This window comes from Scyliorhinus torazame, chromosome 3 (assembly GCF_047496885.1).
Source record: "Scyliorhinus torazame isolate Kashiwa2021f chromosome 3, sScyTor2.1, whole genome shotgun sequence".
Lineage (NCBI taxonomy): Eukaryota > Metazoa > Chordata > Chondrichthyes > Carcharhiniformes > Scyliorhinidae > Scyliorhinus > Scyliorhinus torazame.
In genome coordinates this window covers 126,729,623-126,747,600 of record NC_092709.1, presented here as the reverse complement: position 1 = coordinate 126,747,600, position 17,978 = coordinate 126,729,623, and the positions used below count along the sequence as shown (strand labels likewise).

General features: G+C 41.0%; 1 protein-coding gene across 2 annotated transcripts in view; it reads right to left on the bottom strand.

Annotated features, from left to right (window-relative positions):
- The window catches only part of LOC140408668 (synaptopodin-2-like), a 217,989-nt gene that overhangs the window by 26,278 nt on the left and 173,733 nt on the right, over positions 1-17,978 (bottom strand). The window contains exons 3-5 of one of the 2 annotated variants that reach the window (XM_072496184.1): positions 16,663-17,495; positions 13,327-14,847; positions 12,668-12,849 (exon numbers count right to left, since the gene is read on the bottom strand). In XM_072496184.1, the coding sequence (XP_072352285.1) occupies positions 12,668-12,849; positions 13,327-14,847; positions 16,663-17,495 (2,536 nt within the window). Of the gene's footprint in view, positions 1-12,667; positions 14,848-16,662; positions 17,496-17,978 lie in introns of both variants that reach the window. The other variant, XM_072496183.1, reaches the window with a different exon arrangement.

Sequence of the window (17,978 nt, the reverse complement as noted above, 5' to 3'; positions counted from 1 at the left end):
CAAACTTCGGCTCAAACCCGAACTTTCCCAGGACCTCGAACAGCTACCAGCACTCCACCCGGTTAAATACCTTCTCTGCGTCCATGGACGCCACAACCTCCAGTACCCATCCTCTCATGAGGGTCATAATCACATTTAACAGCCGCCTTATATTACTGGAGAACTGCCTGCCCTTTACGAAACCTGTCTGGACCTCTGTAACCATCTCCCGGGACACAGCCTTCCATCCTCCCCGCCACCAACTTGGCCAGCACTTTTACATCTATATTTAACAGCAGTCTGGACCTATATGAACCACATTCTAACGGGTCCTTCCCCTTCTTTGGTATCTGTCCTCCTGCATCTCCTTCCTTTGACAGAACTCTCCCCTGATGAAAGCCATCAACTGTTCCATCTGGGGGCTTCCAACCTGCACGGCCCTTCCCCCTCCATCATCTTTCCAAAGACTGCTGTGCCACAGGTCTCTTCCTTGGCCACATATTTCACCTTCTATCAGGTTTGGTAACCAGCAGACATGCCACACCTGGTGGTGGGGGGGAACTTCTCCTCCGACCTTCAGCTACATTTTTCCGTCAAAGTTTCTCCCGTCTTTGGGTAAAAAGAACTCGAGCCCTGTGTGCGACCTCTCACACCATGGCCGCCACTGGAAGTCTCTTTTTATGATCTTGTAAGGTACAAGCCAAATGTGAGGTCTAAAATCAAAGCAGTATTCATTGAGGTTTCACTGATCTTAAGGAAATTTCAAAAATAGTCCCTCAAGATCCCATGGTAAAAAGAGTGATGCCAGGTGGGGTAGAAAGTTCTGAGACAACACAGCAGAACAATTAATTTTAAATGGGAACACACAGCACCATAGCAAAACTAATGAGTAGGAATCACAGAGTTGCAAGATATGCTAACAGACATATTGATAATATATAGGGACTGACAAATCATTAAGATAATGTGTCAGGGCTGAATTTTCTTGGAAATTGGCAAAGCTTGATAACGGGTGGGAAATGCAGCATTGAAGCCGCCAACAGGTTTTCTCCGCCATATCGACCCACACTTAGGAAAAAAACAGCAAGGGTTGGTCTCATGACGTATTGCCTCTGATTTGTCAGCATGTTAGTCCCTCGAGGATGAGGACGCCATTTTTAAAGGCTGTGCCAGTGCAAAGGAGCTCACACTGGAGTCCCCCGCCCCCGACTCTGCCCTGGCACTGCCACCTGCCACTGCCTTTGCATGACCCTCTCACCAATGAGCGACGCAGTCCCCTGGGAGATCTGCTCTTTAGGTGCATGCCTTGGGAGACCAGTAAGTATTTTACGCCGTTCTGCTCTCGCGCTGACATGGATGGTTTTTCTGACAGCGGGGGTTGGGGAGGGAGTGTGATGATTCAGGCATAAATGCCTAATAATGATATGCAAATTAATTCAAATTATGTTCCTAACATCGAACATTGGGAACTGCACCCCATCACTGATGGGGGTGGGTGGGCGGAATCACGATACACATTCACGTCGACGTGAAACATGATTTGGCTGTTCTTGCATTATTTTCTGCTCCCGTCGCCAGACACGCCCGACATGATCGGGAGCAGAAAGTCCTGGCCCTAGTGTCATGAAAGCATGGCGAGAACGAGCCACACCCTAATCAATAAGTCCAGCAAAGCCTCAAGTAGATTGCTGTACCTCAATATGTATATCTGGAATTCTTCACCACCATTCACTCAAATATGCTGTGAAAAAAAATGCTTGCCTGAAAATTTTACACACCGTTAAAGCATTACAGCAAAAAAAAGGAGACAAAACTTAGATTGCCACTTTGAGGTACAGCTATAATTCAAGGTCCCAATATGATGGATTTTTTAAAGCATTCTTTCTCAACAAATATTGAAACATTTACATAATTGAAAATATTTTAAACTTTTACTAGTGAAAAATTACTTGCAGCCACATTTATATTTTAAAAAAGGTATTTGAAAAATAATTTTAATGCGTAAAACATTACTTATTCCGATCTTAAAATAATTTATTTTCACTCACTCACAAAAATGCATGGTTCCATTTTTGGTTATAGCCATTGTCAGAAAGTAGATCTTTTCCACTATTTTCTATAGCCAAGCAGATACTCAATGGGTGAATAGAGCATCTGCTGCCACCAATTGGTAGCGACCCTGTACTAATCTTGAAGGTGCAAAATGCTACTGCAAATATACTGAATTCATTTGGTTATCCAGTTTTGACAAAAAATATTCTGACATACAAATATTTCCTTACATATACAAATTTATATATTTCAGACCCAATCACTTCTGTGGAGGACATAATGGGTCTGCTTAAGAGAATGGAGGCATTTTTGGGATATAAGTTGAATTTGGGGAAAAGCGAGTATTTTGTGGTGTCTCTCTAGGGGTGGGGGTCGGAGAAGTGGGGCGGGGGTTGCCATTTCGGGTGGCAACAACCCATTTTAGGTATTTGGGATGCAGGTGGCCCGGGATTGGATGCGGCTTCGTAAGCTGAAATTTACAAGTCTGGTTAGGAGAGTGAAAGCGTAGCAGCACGGTGGTGCAGTGGTTAGCACTGCTGCCTCACGGTGCCGAGGTCCCAGGTTCGATCCCGGCTCTGGGTCACTGTCCGTGTGGAGTTTGCACATTCTCCCCGTGTTTGCGTGGGTTTCACCCCCACAACCCGAAGATGTGCAAGCTAGGTGGATTGGCCACACTAAATTGCCCCTTAATTGGAAAAAATGAATTGGGTACTCTAAATTTATTTTAATAAAAGGAGAGTGAAAGCGGATTTATTGAGGTAGAACAGTCTTCCCCTGTTGCTGGCAGGATGGGTGCAGGCAGTTAAGATGAACATTTTGCCAAGGTTTTTATTCTTATTTCAATGCCTGCTGTCGTTTTACCAAAGTCGTTTTTCAAGGGAGTGGACAGGTTGGTTTTGTTGTTTGTTTGGGCAGGGAAGGTGGCCAGCATAAGGATAGCCGCACTTCAGAGGGGTCAGCAGTTGGGGGGGTGGGGGGTGGGGGGGGTGAGGGGGGGTGATTGGACCTTCTGAACTTGTATCATTACTGGGCAGCATTGTGGGTATACCTGCACCACGTGGACTGCCAAGGTTCAAGAAGATGGTTCACCGCCACCTTCTCCAAGGCAATTAGGGATGGGCAATAAATATTGGCTTTACCAGTGACACCCACACCCTATGAAAGAATGAAAAAAAAAGTAAGGCTATTTACCCTGCTGGCCACTAAATCATCAGAAGTCACTTAGATCCAACATCACAGACAGACCAGAGTATAACTTTGTCCAAATCAAATTAAAGGTAGAACACACCTACCACATTGCTTTTGTTCCTGGCAGAGGGTGGCTGGTCTCCAGATAAAAGATGCTCAATGGGAAGTTACCATTCTTATTATTAAAATCTTCCATTGCACTAATTTTAGTGCACCGTTAACTTGTTCAAGTGCAAATTTCTGTCTGCCCAATTTGATATGAACCTACCTTAAATGGGTAAATAATTACATTAAAACATCAGGAATGAGAAGCTATTACAAATGTGTTTGCATCTATACTAAAAATAGCACATAGAGGGAATTAATGGCCACTGATTAACTCCACACTGTCATCTCTACTAAGGTTCAGTACATACAGAAAGGGCCATTTTACTGCATGTGTTTGAGCAACATCATTATCTCCTTTCAAATAAGTAGTTGTGAGGACTAAATTCTAAATATACATGGCTAAATTTGAATACTTGACAATGAACTCAAAATGCACCAAAGTCATTTCAATTTGTAAAACCAATTTACCTCACCCCATGAAAGAATGAGTGTAGAAGAATGGAACTTCATGTTGTTACAATACTTGTGGATATTTCAGTTTCTAAACTTGATTACCCGAAGATATAAAGAATCATATAAACGGACCATTTTGGTGCAACTAGTCCATGTTGATGTTTATCCTTCACGTGATTAGCAGCCCTTATCCTAAACATAGGAATATTGGAGCAGAAAATGACCATTTGACCTGCTCAACCTGCTCCGTCATTCAGTTAGATCATGGCTGATCTATCACCCCAACGACACTGTCCCATCCCATTGCCATATCTCTTGGTGTTGTTAGTATCCACAAATCTATCAATCTCTGAGTTGAACATGCTCAATGATTGAGCTTCCACAGCCTTCCTGGGTCAAGAATTCCAAAGAATTTCCACCCTCTGAGTGAAGAAATTCCCCCTGATCCCAGTTTTAAATAGTCTGCCCCTTATTCAGAGACTGTGTACCCTGGTTCTAGACTCAGCAGCCAGGGAAACCATTCCACCTACATCTACCCTGTTCTACCCAGTAAAGATATTGTAAGTTTCAATGAGATCACCTCTCATTCTTCAAAACTCAAGAGAGTACAGGCCCAGTTTCCGCAATCCCTCCTCATAAAACAGTCCCGCCATTCCAAGAATTGTGGTAAACCTCTGTTGTATTTCTTCTAAGCTAAGTATACCTTCCTTAGATAAAGGGACCAATGAACAATTGCAGCAAGATATCCTTACTCCTGTACTCATGGCCTCTTGCGGTGAAAGCGAATATACCATTTGCCTTTCTAATTGATTGCAGGACCTTCACGCTAGCTATTATGGCTCATGGAAAAGGACACCTTAGTCCCTTGGACATCAACACTTTCCAATGTCTCACCATTTAAGAAATATTCTGTTTTTCTGACAATCACCCTGGCCGGAGTTCTCTGTTTGGGAGACTATGTTCTCCCACGGGAGACGAACAAATTGCTTCTGATTAGTGCTCATGCTGGGAGCGCAAATCAGAGGTGATTCACTATCCCTTGCCATGCAAATGTATGCATGGCAGGATTGCGAGGGATTCCATTGCAAATCCTGCTATCGGGCACCATTTTGCTGGACAGCCCGATAGTACGTCCAGCGTCTGGGCCTCCTCCCCACCCTCAACAATTCCACCCTCCCCAATCCCCCAACCAAGGGACTTGCTGGGTAATGCCCCGCAAGAGAGACCCTCACCAGAGACCCCCCATAAGCAACTCCCCATAACAAAGTGCACTACCAGAGACAATCCATAAGAGAGATCCTCACCAAAAATACCCCAATTACAGAGACCCCCACCAGAGACACCACATAAGAGAGACCCCCCACATAAGAGAGACCTCTGCCTGGAAGCCCCCCTCTTACAGAGACTCCTGCTTAGAAGCCTTCCATTACAGAGACCCCTGCCTGGAAGCTCCCTATTACAGAGACCCATGCCTGGAAGCTAGAGAGCAGTCCTAGATAGAGACAGTGAAAAGATTTGGCACTTTAAAACTCACCTGTGCTTTCTGAAGAGGAAAAGAAGAACTGAGAGCACATAACTGCCTTTGAAGTGGTCCAAGAGCTGTAAGGATAGCTAGATTTTTCTAAACATTGTGGTTAGTTTCACAGCCGGCTACTTCAAATCCACTCAAGCCTGAAGGGAAATGAGATTAAACAATCCAGCCTGCACATGCAAACTGTCACTCACTCACCAATTCTGGCCCATGTGAATCCCGGCCCAGAGGACTGGGGATTCATGCGGGCTTGGAGAATCTGTTGCCCAAACCATTAATAGGATGCAATTGGGTCAAATTGACCTTTTGACACGGGGCACAAACCTCGATGCCGCCACCAGTGGGGGACCTCAGTATCAGCGCCAATCCCATTTTTTGGCTGAAGCTGGATTCTCTGCCGCATCGGGGACTCCACTACCAACGAAGGAGAATCCAACCCCCTGTCCCATATTCCTGCCATTCCACCACTTATCGAACCTAGTTTTAAAAGTTGTTTTGAATGGTTTTCTAAATCTTTGCTTCAATCATTACCTTCACTAGTGCATTCCATAACCTCATAACCATCTGTGAATAAAAAGTCTGTCCTAAATAATAATAATATAATAATCGCTTCTTGTCACAAGTAGGCTTCAATGAAGTCACTGTGAAAAGCCCCTAGTCACCACATTCCGGCGCCTGCTCATGGAGGCTGGTACGGGAATTGAACCCACGCTGCTGGCCTTTTTCTGCATTACTAGCCAGCTGTTTAGCCCACTGTGCTAAACCAGCCCCTAATCTTCTACATTTAATCTTATATCTATGTCTGTATGGGGTGGCATGGTAGCACAGTAGTTAGCACTGTTACTTCACAGCTCCAGGGTCCCAGGTTGATTCCTGGCTTGGGTCACTGTCTGTGCAGCATGTGCAGGTTCTCCCGATGTCTGCTTGGGTTTCCTCTGAGTTCTCTGGTTTCCTCCCACAGTCCAAAGATGTGCAGGTTACGTGGATTGGCCATACTAAATTGCCCCTAGTGTCCAAAAAGGTTAGGTGGGGTGACTGGGTTACGGGGATAGATTGGAGGTGTGGGCTTGGATAGGGTGCTGTTTCCAAGGGCCGGTGCAGACTCGATGGGTCAAATGTCCTCCTTCTGCACTGTAAATTTTATGATTCCATGATTGTTCCATTCTCCTCAATCATAGGAAACAGTCTGTTCTATCCACTCTAGCCTTTATGAGTATGAAAACCTTTATCAAATCTTCTATCTGCTAAGAAATTTAATTGTAATTTTTCAAGTCCCTCTGTGTGTTTGTTTATACTCTTATCTGGAACCATCACAGTAACTGTGAACAGTCTACAGGGTAGAAGGGAGAGAGGTCAGAGCAGTGGGATACTAGAGTCTAGTCACATCAGAATTTAGGAGGTCAGGGTCTGATCCATGTACCTGAATTATGAGGCTTGATGTGTCTCTAAGATCACACGTATGGCCTTATCTGCCTTGAGGCAACAAGTTGCATCGAGTTGCTGGCAAACTGGAATTGAAAACCGAGCTGCTGCTAGCACTTCAGCGGACCTCGCGTAAGGGTGAATGATCAAGCCTCAGCCAAGGTGAGGTGACAATTGGTGACCAGAAGGGGACATTCCAGATTGCTGCTCAGCTCTTCACCCATGCAGTTTAGAGGGAACAGTGAGCCCAATACCTGCGTAGATTGTGCGTAGGTCACCCCACCATGTGATATAAATTTTAAGCCCAAATAAAATGTGCGTTGCATACCAATTTACGCCTCAATATTCTAACTGCAATCCAATCAATGGTTTGTATAGGTTTAGAATTACCCTCTTTGGGGCAGCACGGTGGAGCAGTGATTAGCATTGCTGCCTCACGGCGCTGAGGACCCAGGTGCGATCCCGGCCCTGGGTCACTGTTCGTGTGGAGTTTGCACATTCTCCCCGTGTTTGTGTGGGTCTCACCCTCACAACCAAAAGATGCGCAGGGTAGGTGGATTGGCCACACTAAATTGCCCCATGGTTGAAAAAAAAATAATTGGGTACTCTAAATTTAAAAGAAAAGAAACTTATCATAGAATGGCCTCTTTATTTATGTACTCTATACCCTATTTATAAAACATAAAATCCCATAACCTCAATTACTTTAGAAACTTGTCTTTTCATTTTTTAAAGATTTGTGAATGTGAAAGACTAAGGGACACATTTTTATGAGGGGCGTCGGGTTCCTGACATTGGATAATGTTGTCAAACCCACCATTGCTGTCAGCGGGACTGGCTCAGCTGCTTGACCATGTATGGCCTCCCAATTTGTTGTCTGCTAATGTTGGGAGATCAATCACAGGGCTGGCAGCTCTGAAACTTCAGCAGCATCACCAGGAGTGGTGGTCACTGCTGAGGTGTGCAGGAAACCTTGGGCCTATAGTTAAGAAAAAAGATTCATAGGGCCATATTGCAAACTAAAACCCCCCCCAGGTCATTGGGACTGAGGGTGTTGCCTTCCCTGCCCGTGACCAAAACTTTGGTCATTGAGACATTCCTTGCTGCTGCCACTGGAAGGCAGCTTCTACTTAGCTAAATACCAATGGCAATGTAACATGGCCCCTAATTGAACATTACATATGTAAATCATCCGTCTGCTCTTTGAGTCGGGCAGCCCCTCCACATCTGCTTCCACCTTTGGTAAAATACTGGACAGATTTGGGTCATTTTGACTTTATGGGATAGTGTAAAGTGAATGATAGTGAATTGGCAGCCTGTTTTACATCTTATCATTTTTATTTCCATTGAAAACATTTCAGCATACACTATCAAAATCAAACTTACACACAGCTTCTGAACTTTCTTTCCCAAATCAGAATTAATTTTGTATGTAAAAATATTTAGTTCATCAATTAATTGTGGGAAGTGCTCATGGTCAGTTTATTCTTGTTATTTGAAGGAAAGGTCTATCAGAAATGCTAATTGAGGTAAACTGCAGTGAAATACAATTTTTGTTGATATTTTATGTTCCAGTATTAATTATTTCTTGGTTGAGGAATACCTACTGAAGAAAACTGAGGGATTTAAATTCATGAGTAGCCAACCCATCAACACTCACACCTCATACAGTATAAATTGTTGTTTCCTTTACATTTGGCATTCTTGCGAATTATCCTGATGTGTGCAAGGCAAAAAAGTCTAATTTTTTCACCAACACAAAAGGACTATGGGTATAAAAGGCATAATTGGGCCAGATCTTCGACCTTCCCTCTTTGTGTTCCTCGACCGAATTTGGAGCATTGCAAGGAATTGTACCCAATGCAGCACTTGATGGTTACAGATTGAAATGACATGTGCACTATAGTGCACAGTATTATATCTGTGATAATGAATCAGCAGCCTGTTTACATTGCTTTTTATTTTCATTACCGTCAAATTAATTAAATGCAGAAGCTGTATGTACTGCCAATTTGCTATCACCAATTTTATATGATCACACAAAGTCAAAAATTACCCTCCATGATTTATTTGTATAAATCAAAATTTGCGAAAAGATGACCATCTCAAAAATTGTATTCTGATGGATAGACTCGCATTCTAAACCTATACTGCCCTGTATCACCTATTGCCCTCTGGCTTACATACTTCTAAAAAATCCAGTGGATTCATATCGCAGCAGCAAATTACATTTCATAATTGATTATGCATGTCAGAAACCAAACCTGTTCAACATGACACTATCTTGTCTTATTTAGCATGAATAGGCACTTGGAAGTGCAGTTGAAGGAAACAGACATCTGACATTTTGGGATGTAACTCATAACTATGCTCCCATGATGCGGAATGTAAGGAAGAAAATAAAGCATGCAGAATGAAACAAGAGAATGAAGTGGAATCAGAGGAGATAAAAATCAGTCCATAAGGGTTTAGGGAGCAAATTGGTTAGCCCATGTTTGAACAACTAATTAATGGAAGCACTATCCAGATACGTGATCAATAAATTGCCACATTCTGCATGTTTTCTAATCATGCTGTGAAATTCATTTTGATGTACATTTCTGGTGTGAGAAATGTATATATTTCAAATTACTATATGACCATAATTCAATATGGTCAAAGGCAGTTGTGTTACTGCAAATGTGTACATTGATAACTACTTAAAAATGAAATTTGGTGTCAGATTTATTTTATTAATGCAGTGTTTCCCTCTCTCTATTTCTTCTCTTTTACATTCTTTCATGAAGGTATTGGCAGTATTTGGGCATGGGAAGGGGATTTATGATTCAATTGAAAGCAAAATATATTATTCCCACTGGCCATTTTGGTGTGCCCTGCTTTCATGCCAGTTCACAGTGCTTCCTAACTTAGTAGAATGCAACATGTCCCTTATTCTATCAATACAGCAGGAACAGGAGAGAAGGAGCTTTGAATGCAAAGAAGAATAATTGTCTTTCTTTTGTAAAATGTTGTGCCATTTTAAAATAAAAGGAGTATGCTTAAAATTGTACATTTTTAAAGGTGTTTAAGTTAGATTTAATCAAATTAGCCACCAATGTCTGGCAGGCCAGGAATGAAATAACACAAATTGTGCTTCATATAAGTCAAATGAGTCATCCTCTCGTATTGTTGACTACTTTAGTGAATCAGCCTTTCAGCCTCAGGAGAATATAGCTCACACTGTCCATAGCAGATAAGAACAGATCAGTAACAGTGACAGGATATCTTGTGTTTGGATGCAAACACAATTGACTCTTTCAGCTGGTGTCAGCTGTTGCTGTATTGTTTGATAATGTCACAGTTATGGAGCACTTTAGCTTGCCTAAAACAAAAAAAAGCATTCATAGCATTATTTTCAAAAGCAAATGAAAGAAAAATGAATCCCAAATTTTGCAGTCTTCTTAAAAGTAGATATATCTTAGAACCCATTTAGTAATTGTGGTCATTTTGACGGATGTGTTTAATGCCAACAAACCATAGCAATTGAAAGTGCTGTACAAGGCTCTCTTGAATAATTAAATGCTATATAGCCGATTTAAAACTATATAATTTATCTTTTTTTTTCAAATAATACAGATATGTAATGATCTGCCCTTTGGAATTTGAATACACTTAAGAATAAATTTAGTTAATTACTCTTCTATTTTTTAGTGATCAGTTTTTTCAGTGCACTTATTTTCTGTTTCGGTATACACAAATAGTTGTTACTAGTCACGCAACACATTTCTGATTTACTTTGACAGGATCCAGCTGTCACACAGTATCATTATCTGACTATGCTGCCAATTCACTATTCAGGGAGCTCGCTGTCAGACCGATGGTGCTGCAGTAGGCGATGGCCCTGTCAATTTACAATTCCTATTACACCCTCCATGCCAGCATTTGGGCTTATTTATAAAATCCTATCTGGAGATCATAATGTGAGATGGCTCTTGCTGCCATTGTATATTTGCTTCCTATAACATTTTGTTGGCACTTTCTTCATAAAACTTAGCTTATTCCACCATGGGGAAAGAAATAGGTGTGAAAATAAATAAGTATATAAACACAAAATAGGGATTTTAATAATACAGGAGAGAAGAATACAGCAAGTGTCAAGAAGAAATTATACTGCGAAATGAAAGAAAATCACAAGTCGTGAAGTTATCAGTATCATCCTTCCACAAGAAAATGTAAGTAATTAACTGTGTACATTTTTCTGGAATTAAAGCCAAACTGTATGATGTCTTTGGCAGAATGAAGGATAGAACACAATTTACATTCTTATTTATTTGGATGATACTGCAACCTTTTTTGCAATTTGTAAGAGACAGCAGAAGTGAAAACAGCTCAAATACAACAAAGAAAGATAATAATAAAAACACATTAAAACCACAAAGATATTTAAGAACAGAGGAAAGGTGAAGTGAGGTAATTGAACTGATAAAGAAAAGACTTACATTTATAGAGTGCCTTTCATTACCTCAGAACATCTCAAAGCACTTTAGAGCCAATGAAGTACATTTAAATTTTAGTCACTGTTGTAATCTTGAAACACAATAGCAAAATTGTACACTGGAGGCTCCCACAAACAGTAGTGATAATGAGCAAATAATTTGTTTTTAGTGATGTTGCTTGAGGGACAAGTATTAAGTAGGACACTAGGGCCGGGCTTTTCCTGTCCCCCTGCAGATGTTTTTCCGTCAGCAGAGACAGCTTGTTATTGGCCGAAGTGAATGGCTATTTACATTGCTTGCCAGCCGTGTCACAGGGAACCCGCAGTGGCGGGGGTGCACCTTCGTCGGGATCAGAAGACCCCGGCCTAGGACTAATTCCCCTGCTCTTCTATGAAAGAGTGTTTAGAGATCTCTTAAATCCATCTCAGAGAACTGATAGGGCCCCCGTATAACATCTCATTCAAAAGGGGCACTTCCTACAGTATGCACTCCCTCACATTGCTCGGGAGTATCAGCTATTTCTGTGCTCAAGTACCTCATGTGGGACTTCAACCCACAAGCCTCTGCCTCTCAGGTAAGAATGCTGCCCACTGAGCCACAACTGATGTTTTAAAGCATCCTTGACATTGGTAAGGCATACTTTATATGTTGTCTGGTACTAAGCAGAATTTATTCCATCCTTGTACAAGAGCAAATTATCACTGGCCAATAATTACACCTGAAATTGGTTTATTGGTTTTCTGTGTTTGTCTAGGAGGTTCTTGTTGTTGTAGGAGCTCGAGTGTTTGAAAAGCGACAGAAACCTTGTCCCAGTATCACATCACCAACAGCACCATCTTTCCCAGACTCCTCCTTTCCCTACTGAATACCATATAACCTGTTCAACCACTATGCACATTTTCTGTAATGTCTTAGAGGTAATTAAAGTTCCTGCATCAAAATTGATCCACACATTTTATTTGATTCTAGGAAAAGTACTTGAACTTTTATTGATTATTCTCTAGTTATCCTTTCTCTTGAGCTGCTGAAGTCATTAGTTGAGCACAGATTCACCTAAGACCTATTGTGAGGAAATTCCACACCATCATACACCTCTCCTTTTGACATGCTTTTTAAAGCAACATACTTCTGGAATTATTAGTATTTTTCTGTCCACCTCTTACATTTGCAAATAAGTTATTTCTTTTAAAAAGGTGAGTTAAGATGACTTATGTTATACTTAGAATAGAAAAGGTACATTTGATGTAGCCTACTGTTCAAACCCCCAAAACAGTAGAAATTTAAACAAAGGTTAAGTAAAAGATCCAATGGAGAGGGGTGTAGAAAATAGTGTACCTCTTTAAACTGCCAATAACTCCAGTTCTACATCATAGCAAAATTAAATATAAATAGCAGAAAGAAAAATTAATGGTATCTTCCAATAATTACATTACTCCACTATTGTGGAGGGTTTCCACACCTGTGCTGTAACTCCAACTTTCTTTGCTGAAAACTTTGGTCTTGGTGCCATGGCAACTGACAGAGCTGATGGTTCTTGCTTTGGGTATGATGCATAACTCTGGGCTACAAAGGTATTCTTTCCAGAAGGATAGACATATTCCTCTTCAGCAGAAGCTGTATTAGCTTGATTGAAAGATGGTCCTGTTGGCACAGATGAGACACTCTTAGAAACAGGATATGTAGCATTAACTAGTTGAAGTGGAACAGGATCAGACGTTATAGATTGCTTAGAAAGTGATGAGCTTGTGCATAGAGGTGCTTTAGCATCAGGAGTGGATGAAAAAGTGAACAAAGATGAATTAAGCTGATATGGTTGGTGCTTCATGACGTCCAAAGCATTGAGAGGTTTTTTAGTGCCTTTACCTTTTTTGGCACCTTTATTTGACTTAGATGAAGATGAGGATTGTGCTTTTAAAATGCCAGGAGGATAAGATGGAGAATGAATAGGGTTGTAAGCCAAAGGGGGAGGTGCTCTTATATTAGATGAATACTTCCAAGATGCTGGCATGGAGGGGGTGGGGGATGATGGCCGTGCTTGTCTGGCTTTGACTGTTGATGAGTCTACTATATATTTCTCCATTCGAGACTGTCGCCTTGCAAATAACTGAGCTCCTTTACCTTTCAAAGCTGGCATCTCATAGGCTGGACCCATACCTCCAGCTGGTGCAGAATGTGCTATGGGAGTTGTGAGTGGTGTTTTTGAAGGATATGAATGTGTCGATGTTATTGACCGGGGTCCTGCTGAAGACACATACTGGTTGGTAGCACCTTGGGACTGATACAATGCATTTACAGGTTGAACTGAATGTGATTTTACTGGCATCTGATTAGTGCTTTTAGAAAGATAGACTGGAGCTTGAGGATTGGATACTTCTGCAGGTGGCAATGGAGGTAACGTTGAGGTTGCCACAGAAGGAGGGCTCTTAACAGATGGCTTTGGTGCAACTGGAGGAGGTGTCTTCTGCTTTATTGCTGGGGTCTGTAAAAAGTTTGATGCTTCTGCACCTAAACTAAGATAATCCTCTTCAGGTCCTGACTCAAAACCTCCACCAGGCTGATCTACTCCTCTACGTCTGTCTGTCTTACCTTTGACCATGGACAGGAGTTCTGGATTTGGAGCTACCTTAGGACGATCAACGAAAGTGAACATGGGCTTTGTAGTGTTCCGTTTTCTTGCATCTTGTAAGATACCAGTTTTTATTGCAGGTACACAGATTCTCTCATCTCTGGATGCTATCTGCTCCCCTGCAATTCCTGGTGGTGACCAAATGGCTGGTTGAGCCATGGTAGCCAAAGGAGGAGACGCAATGCGGTAGATATTGTCAAGTGGTGGGCTGATGGAAGAGTAGGTGGGTGGGGGAGGTAAATCTGACAGGGAACTTAGCACATTTCTTGTCGGAGAGAAAGGAGCGGCAGCTCGATTTTGCACACCAGGAAATGGTGTCGCTGTTCTGTTCGTCGCACCTGTCCTATTGGTTTCAGCTGACTTCGAGTTCTGGATAACCATTTCAGATCTCCCTTTCACTCCACTTACATTTTCAATTCCATGTAACTTACTTACATCAATGTAATTTTCAGTGGCATTATTTTGCATTGTGTGTGATGAATCATTTAAACTGCCTTTTGATGTTTGATAATAACTTTCTGTTTTTACAGTGTGAGTAGAGATAGCTTCAGTAACTCCAGCTCTCCTCATTTCCTCCTGTTCAGCTGTATACTGATCAATCCTCTGCCTCCTCTTGGCAAACAATAAGGCCCCTTTGCCCTTGGTATCTGGTAATCTCTGCATTTCGTCCTCTGTCCTCTCCTTCTTTTCGACTTCCACTAAACCTGTATCCCAATCAAACGTCACAACCTGGGCAGTGTTGACATCGGCACAAAAGTCCTCGTCAAGATCAGAGTCACTGGTTGGCACCAGAGTGAATTCTATGGAGTCCTCTTGATCGTCGTCAGGATCAAACTCCCCAGTGCCGTAGCTGACCAAAGTATACTTTTTTGCTCTCTGGCGACGCTTCTTAAACATTAACGCCCCCTTGGAGCTGGGCGTAGGAGTTGCTGTCAACAGCAACGCAATGCTTTTACACTTTGACTTGGCTTCTTTAACCTGTTTTTCTGACAGGCTTTCGCTCCGGCGGATCTCTGTAGAAAGCACATCAGACTTGGGTTTTAAAAAGAAAGCACACATTATCTAGATAGCCCGTTCAACAAAATATCACTATTGAAACCATAAATTTGAAAGTGAAACAGACAATTTCTACATGATAACCTGACTTATGATAAATTAATACCAATATTTTTGAGTCAATTAATCAACTTGAATAATACTCTAAATCAATGTTCTCAAATTATACCCCAGCATTTAAAAAAATCTATTTACTTGTAAGGATTTTACAGAAATGTAATCAAAATGTAAGCTATAAATTTAAAAGGGAAATTAGTATTTTACTATGATTTGATTTCTTAACTATGAAATCATTCATTAGACTTTGCAGTATATACGGTACAGGAGATAATATTTCAAACAGTAACTTGCTGTTTTTCAATTGGTTTATTTTATATTACCCTAAATCAGAGGCTTAAAAAGACTTATTGAGTACCTCAGAGAATGTGTTTATTATACACACCACATTTTAACTGTAATTATTTCTTGTGAGTATCATAATATCATAATGTACCGATGAATTGGAATAAACATTTAAATCTCTAAATTGTCAACAGATTTATACTGTATTATTTAAAATAATATTTCAAATTAAATACAGAAGTCTTAAATACAGAAGTTGGGTATTAAAAATGGCCTGCATGAAGACATTTCCTTTTAAAGCACAGAAAATAGATAATTATATATGTAGAAGAGACTTTACAGTGTTTATTTTAAAATGATCACAATTGACTCAAACATATTGGTATTAATTATAAACTATATGAACTACCAGAATATGGTAGGATAGTTAAGTGCTCTTTTTAGTATTTTAAGGAAATACTTATCAGGGAAATGATTACATTTAAAATTCTCATCAACAATATATTTGTATTTAGCACTTAACACTCATACGTTTTTGATATTGAGTTTTGAAATGTATTTTAAACTGCTTTTGTACAGGAGGAAAATTATAAAATTTGGCTATTCTTTCAATCGGACTACTTGCTGCTAATACAATAAATCTAGGATGGATTCAATTAAAATGCATATTTGTTTCTGCAACTCACAAAATATGTAGATCCCTTGCATCTCTAAAGAGAAACTGCAGGTCAAATAGCAAATAATTAATGGTCTTCAACCACTGATAAATTAACCATTGGACCCAAGTCTAAATAATTTACAAATTTTTAATCAGATTGACTTCAAGATCTTCATGATTCCGAATCGCAAGCATTTACAAGAAGAATGTACTAATTTAATAACAGATTCGAAGTAATGTTAATAACGTAATGTATCTTGTTTACCTATCTCATGTGCTTAATGCATGACTCCTAGAATTTTTACTGCATGGTTAATATATAAAGTAGTTGTAAATTATATGAATCTTTCAAACGTAAATTAGTACCATCTATTTACCCTTTCAGTAGAAAACACTGAAAACATCACTTAATAAGCAGTTGCCAGCATTCAGTCCAAATTGACTTAGGTAAAAATCTTAATATGCTTACAGAATCAAAGGTTGGACCTCCTGACTACGAGACAGGCAAGATTCTGAGTTCACTTTTCACTGGAGCAAAGATTTGCTATTTTAGGGGATCAGATAACTCCCAGGATTACAACTGCTTGTGTCTGTCAAACTCAGTTCTGCAAGCATCATCAGTCTGCAACCTTTAGCTTGATTGCTATTTAATGCGACAAATGACACATTAGTACACTGTCTTTTTGGATGTCAGTTAGATATCCTTAAGGGAAATAAAATTAACAGCACAACACTACTTTTTGTATAAATTTACAAGAGCAGTTGTACTCACTGGCTTGTCTAGCCCTGTGTTTGTGGGTTCTCGCCAAATCTTTCCCAGAGCGTGTCCCTTCTGATCCGTGCTCTGTTCCCTCTGATGAAATTCCAACGGAGAAAGGGGGCGTGCTACGTATTTTAGACTGTCCCTCTTCAGCCAGAGAGTCAGCACACCCACTGCCAACTTCTGACGTGGAGGCTTCCCTTCCACTCTGCTCCCTGTCAGAGGAATCCAAAGGCAGCTCCACCCTGCTCTGATATGAATCCCCTTCTGCTCCTTGTAGCTCACTTTCGACCAGTTTGACCTTTTTGTCACTCTTGCTCTGGAGTGATATAGTAGTCGAGGCAGTCTGGTTTGCAACATTTCCATCAGGTTCTGGTGCTGCTGATTCAGTTCTCTGGATACTCTCATGCAGTGTAGTTGGATCTCTGGCTGCAGAGTTGATTTTTTCTGCCCCAATGATGGTTACAGCAGTTGTCTCTGGATCGCCAAGCTTCCCTTGAGTAAGGGACAACTGGAATTCTACCATGGCCATATGTTGGGGTTCTCCCTTCTCTTTACAGCTAGAGTCCTGCAGTGATTCTCCAGAGCTGGTGCATTCTTTCAAAAAAAATCTAGAGTTGTTCTGTCTCTGCTTTTCTTCTTTCCTCCCTGTAATATCTGTGTCACTTTCCGTCTCTCCATAGTAAGCCTCATCCTGAGACTCAGCGATGTAAAGTTCAAAAGGGAGGGCCTGTTTGCAAGATGCTTTGCTGCCGCTAACTTGTAATGTGGTTTCCACTGTTTCCTTTCTCTTTGTTCCTTCATATACCTCGTATTCTGGCTGATCAGTTTTCTCGCTGATGGGCCTAAAAAGAACGCAAAAAGATCCCTCAAATTGATTAGAGTAAAATTGCATTTCTATTCTACTGTATTCATTCACCAAGCTGCTAGATTTTATTTCTCGATTGCTCACATTGATTTTATTTTTGCCATCTGTTGCGCTTCGGTTTCTACAAAACAGATACAGTAGTAACTAAGTTGGCTAGCTCCATGTGCGGCAATCACAATGCATGGTTAGCCCATACCTCTTCAGTATAATACAGGCATCATGTTAACACACTGCTGCCTGAGCATTTAAATGTTTTCTCCATGCTGATAGCACTAATCACAGTGTTCATTGGTTGTTAAGAGCAGCAAATTCTCCAGTGTCCTTTCTGTTGTCTATCAGCCAATTAGACACAGACCAAAAAAGCACAATCTGCTGCTGGGCCTTTGAGGCCCAGGGCTGCTTCTTCCCCCAATTCTGTTGCAACCTTTGAGTCAGCAATGCATAGTGCACTAGTACAGGA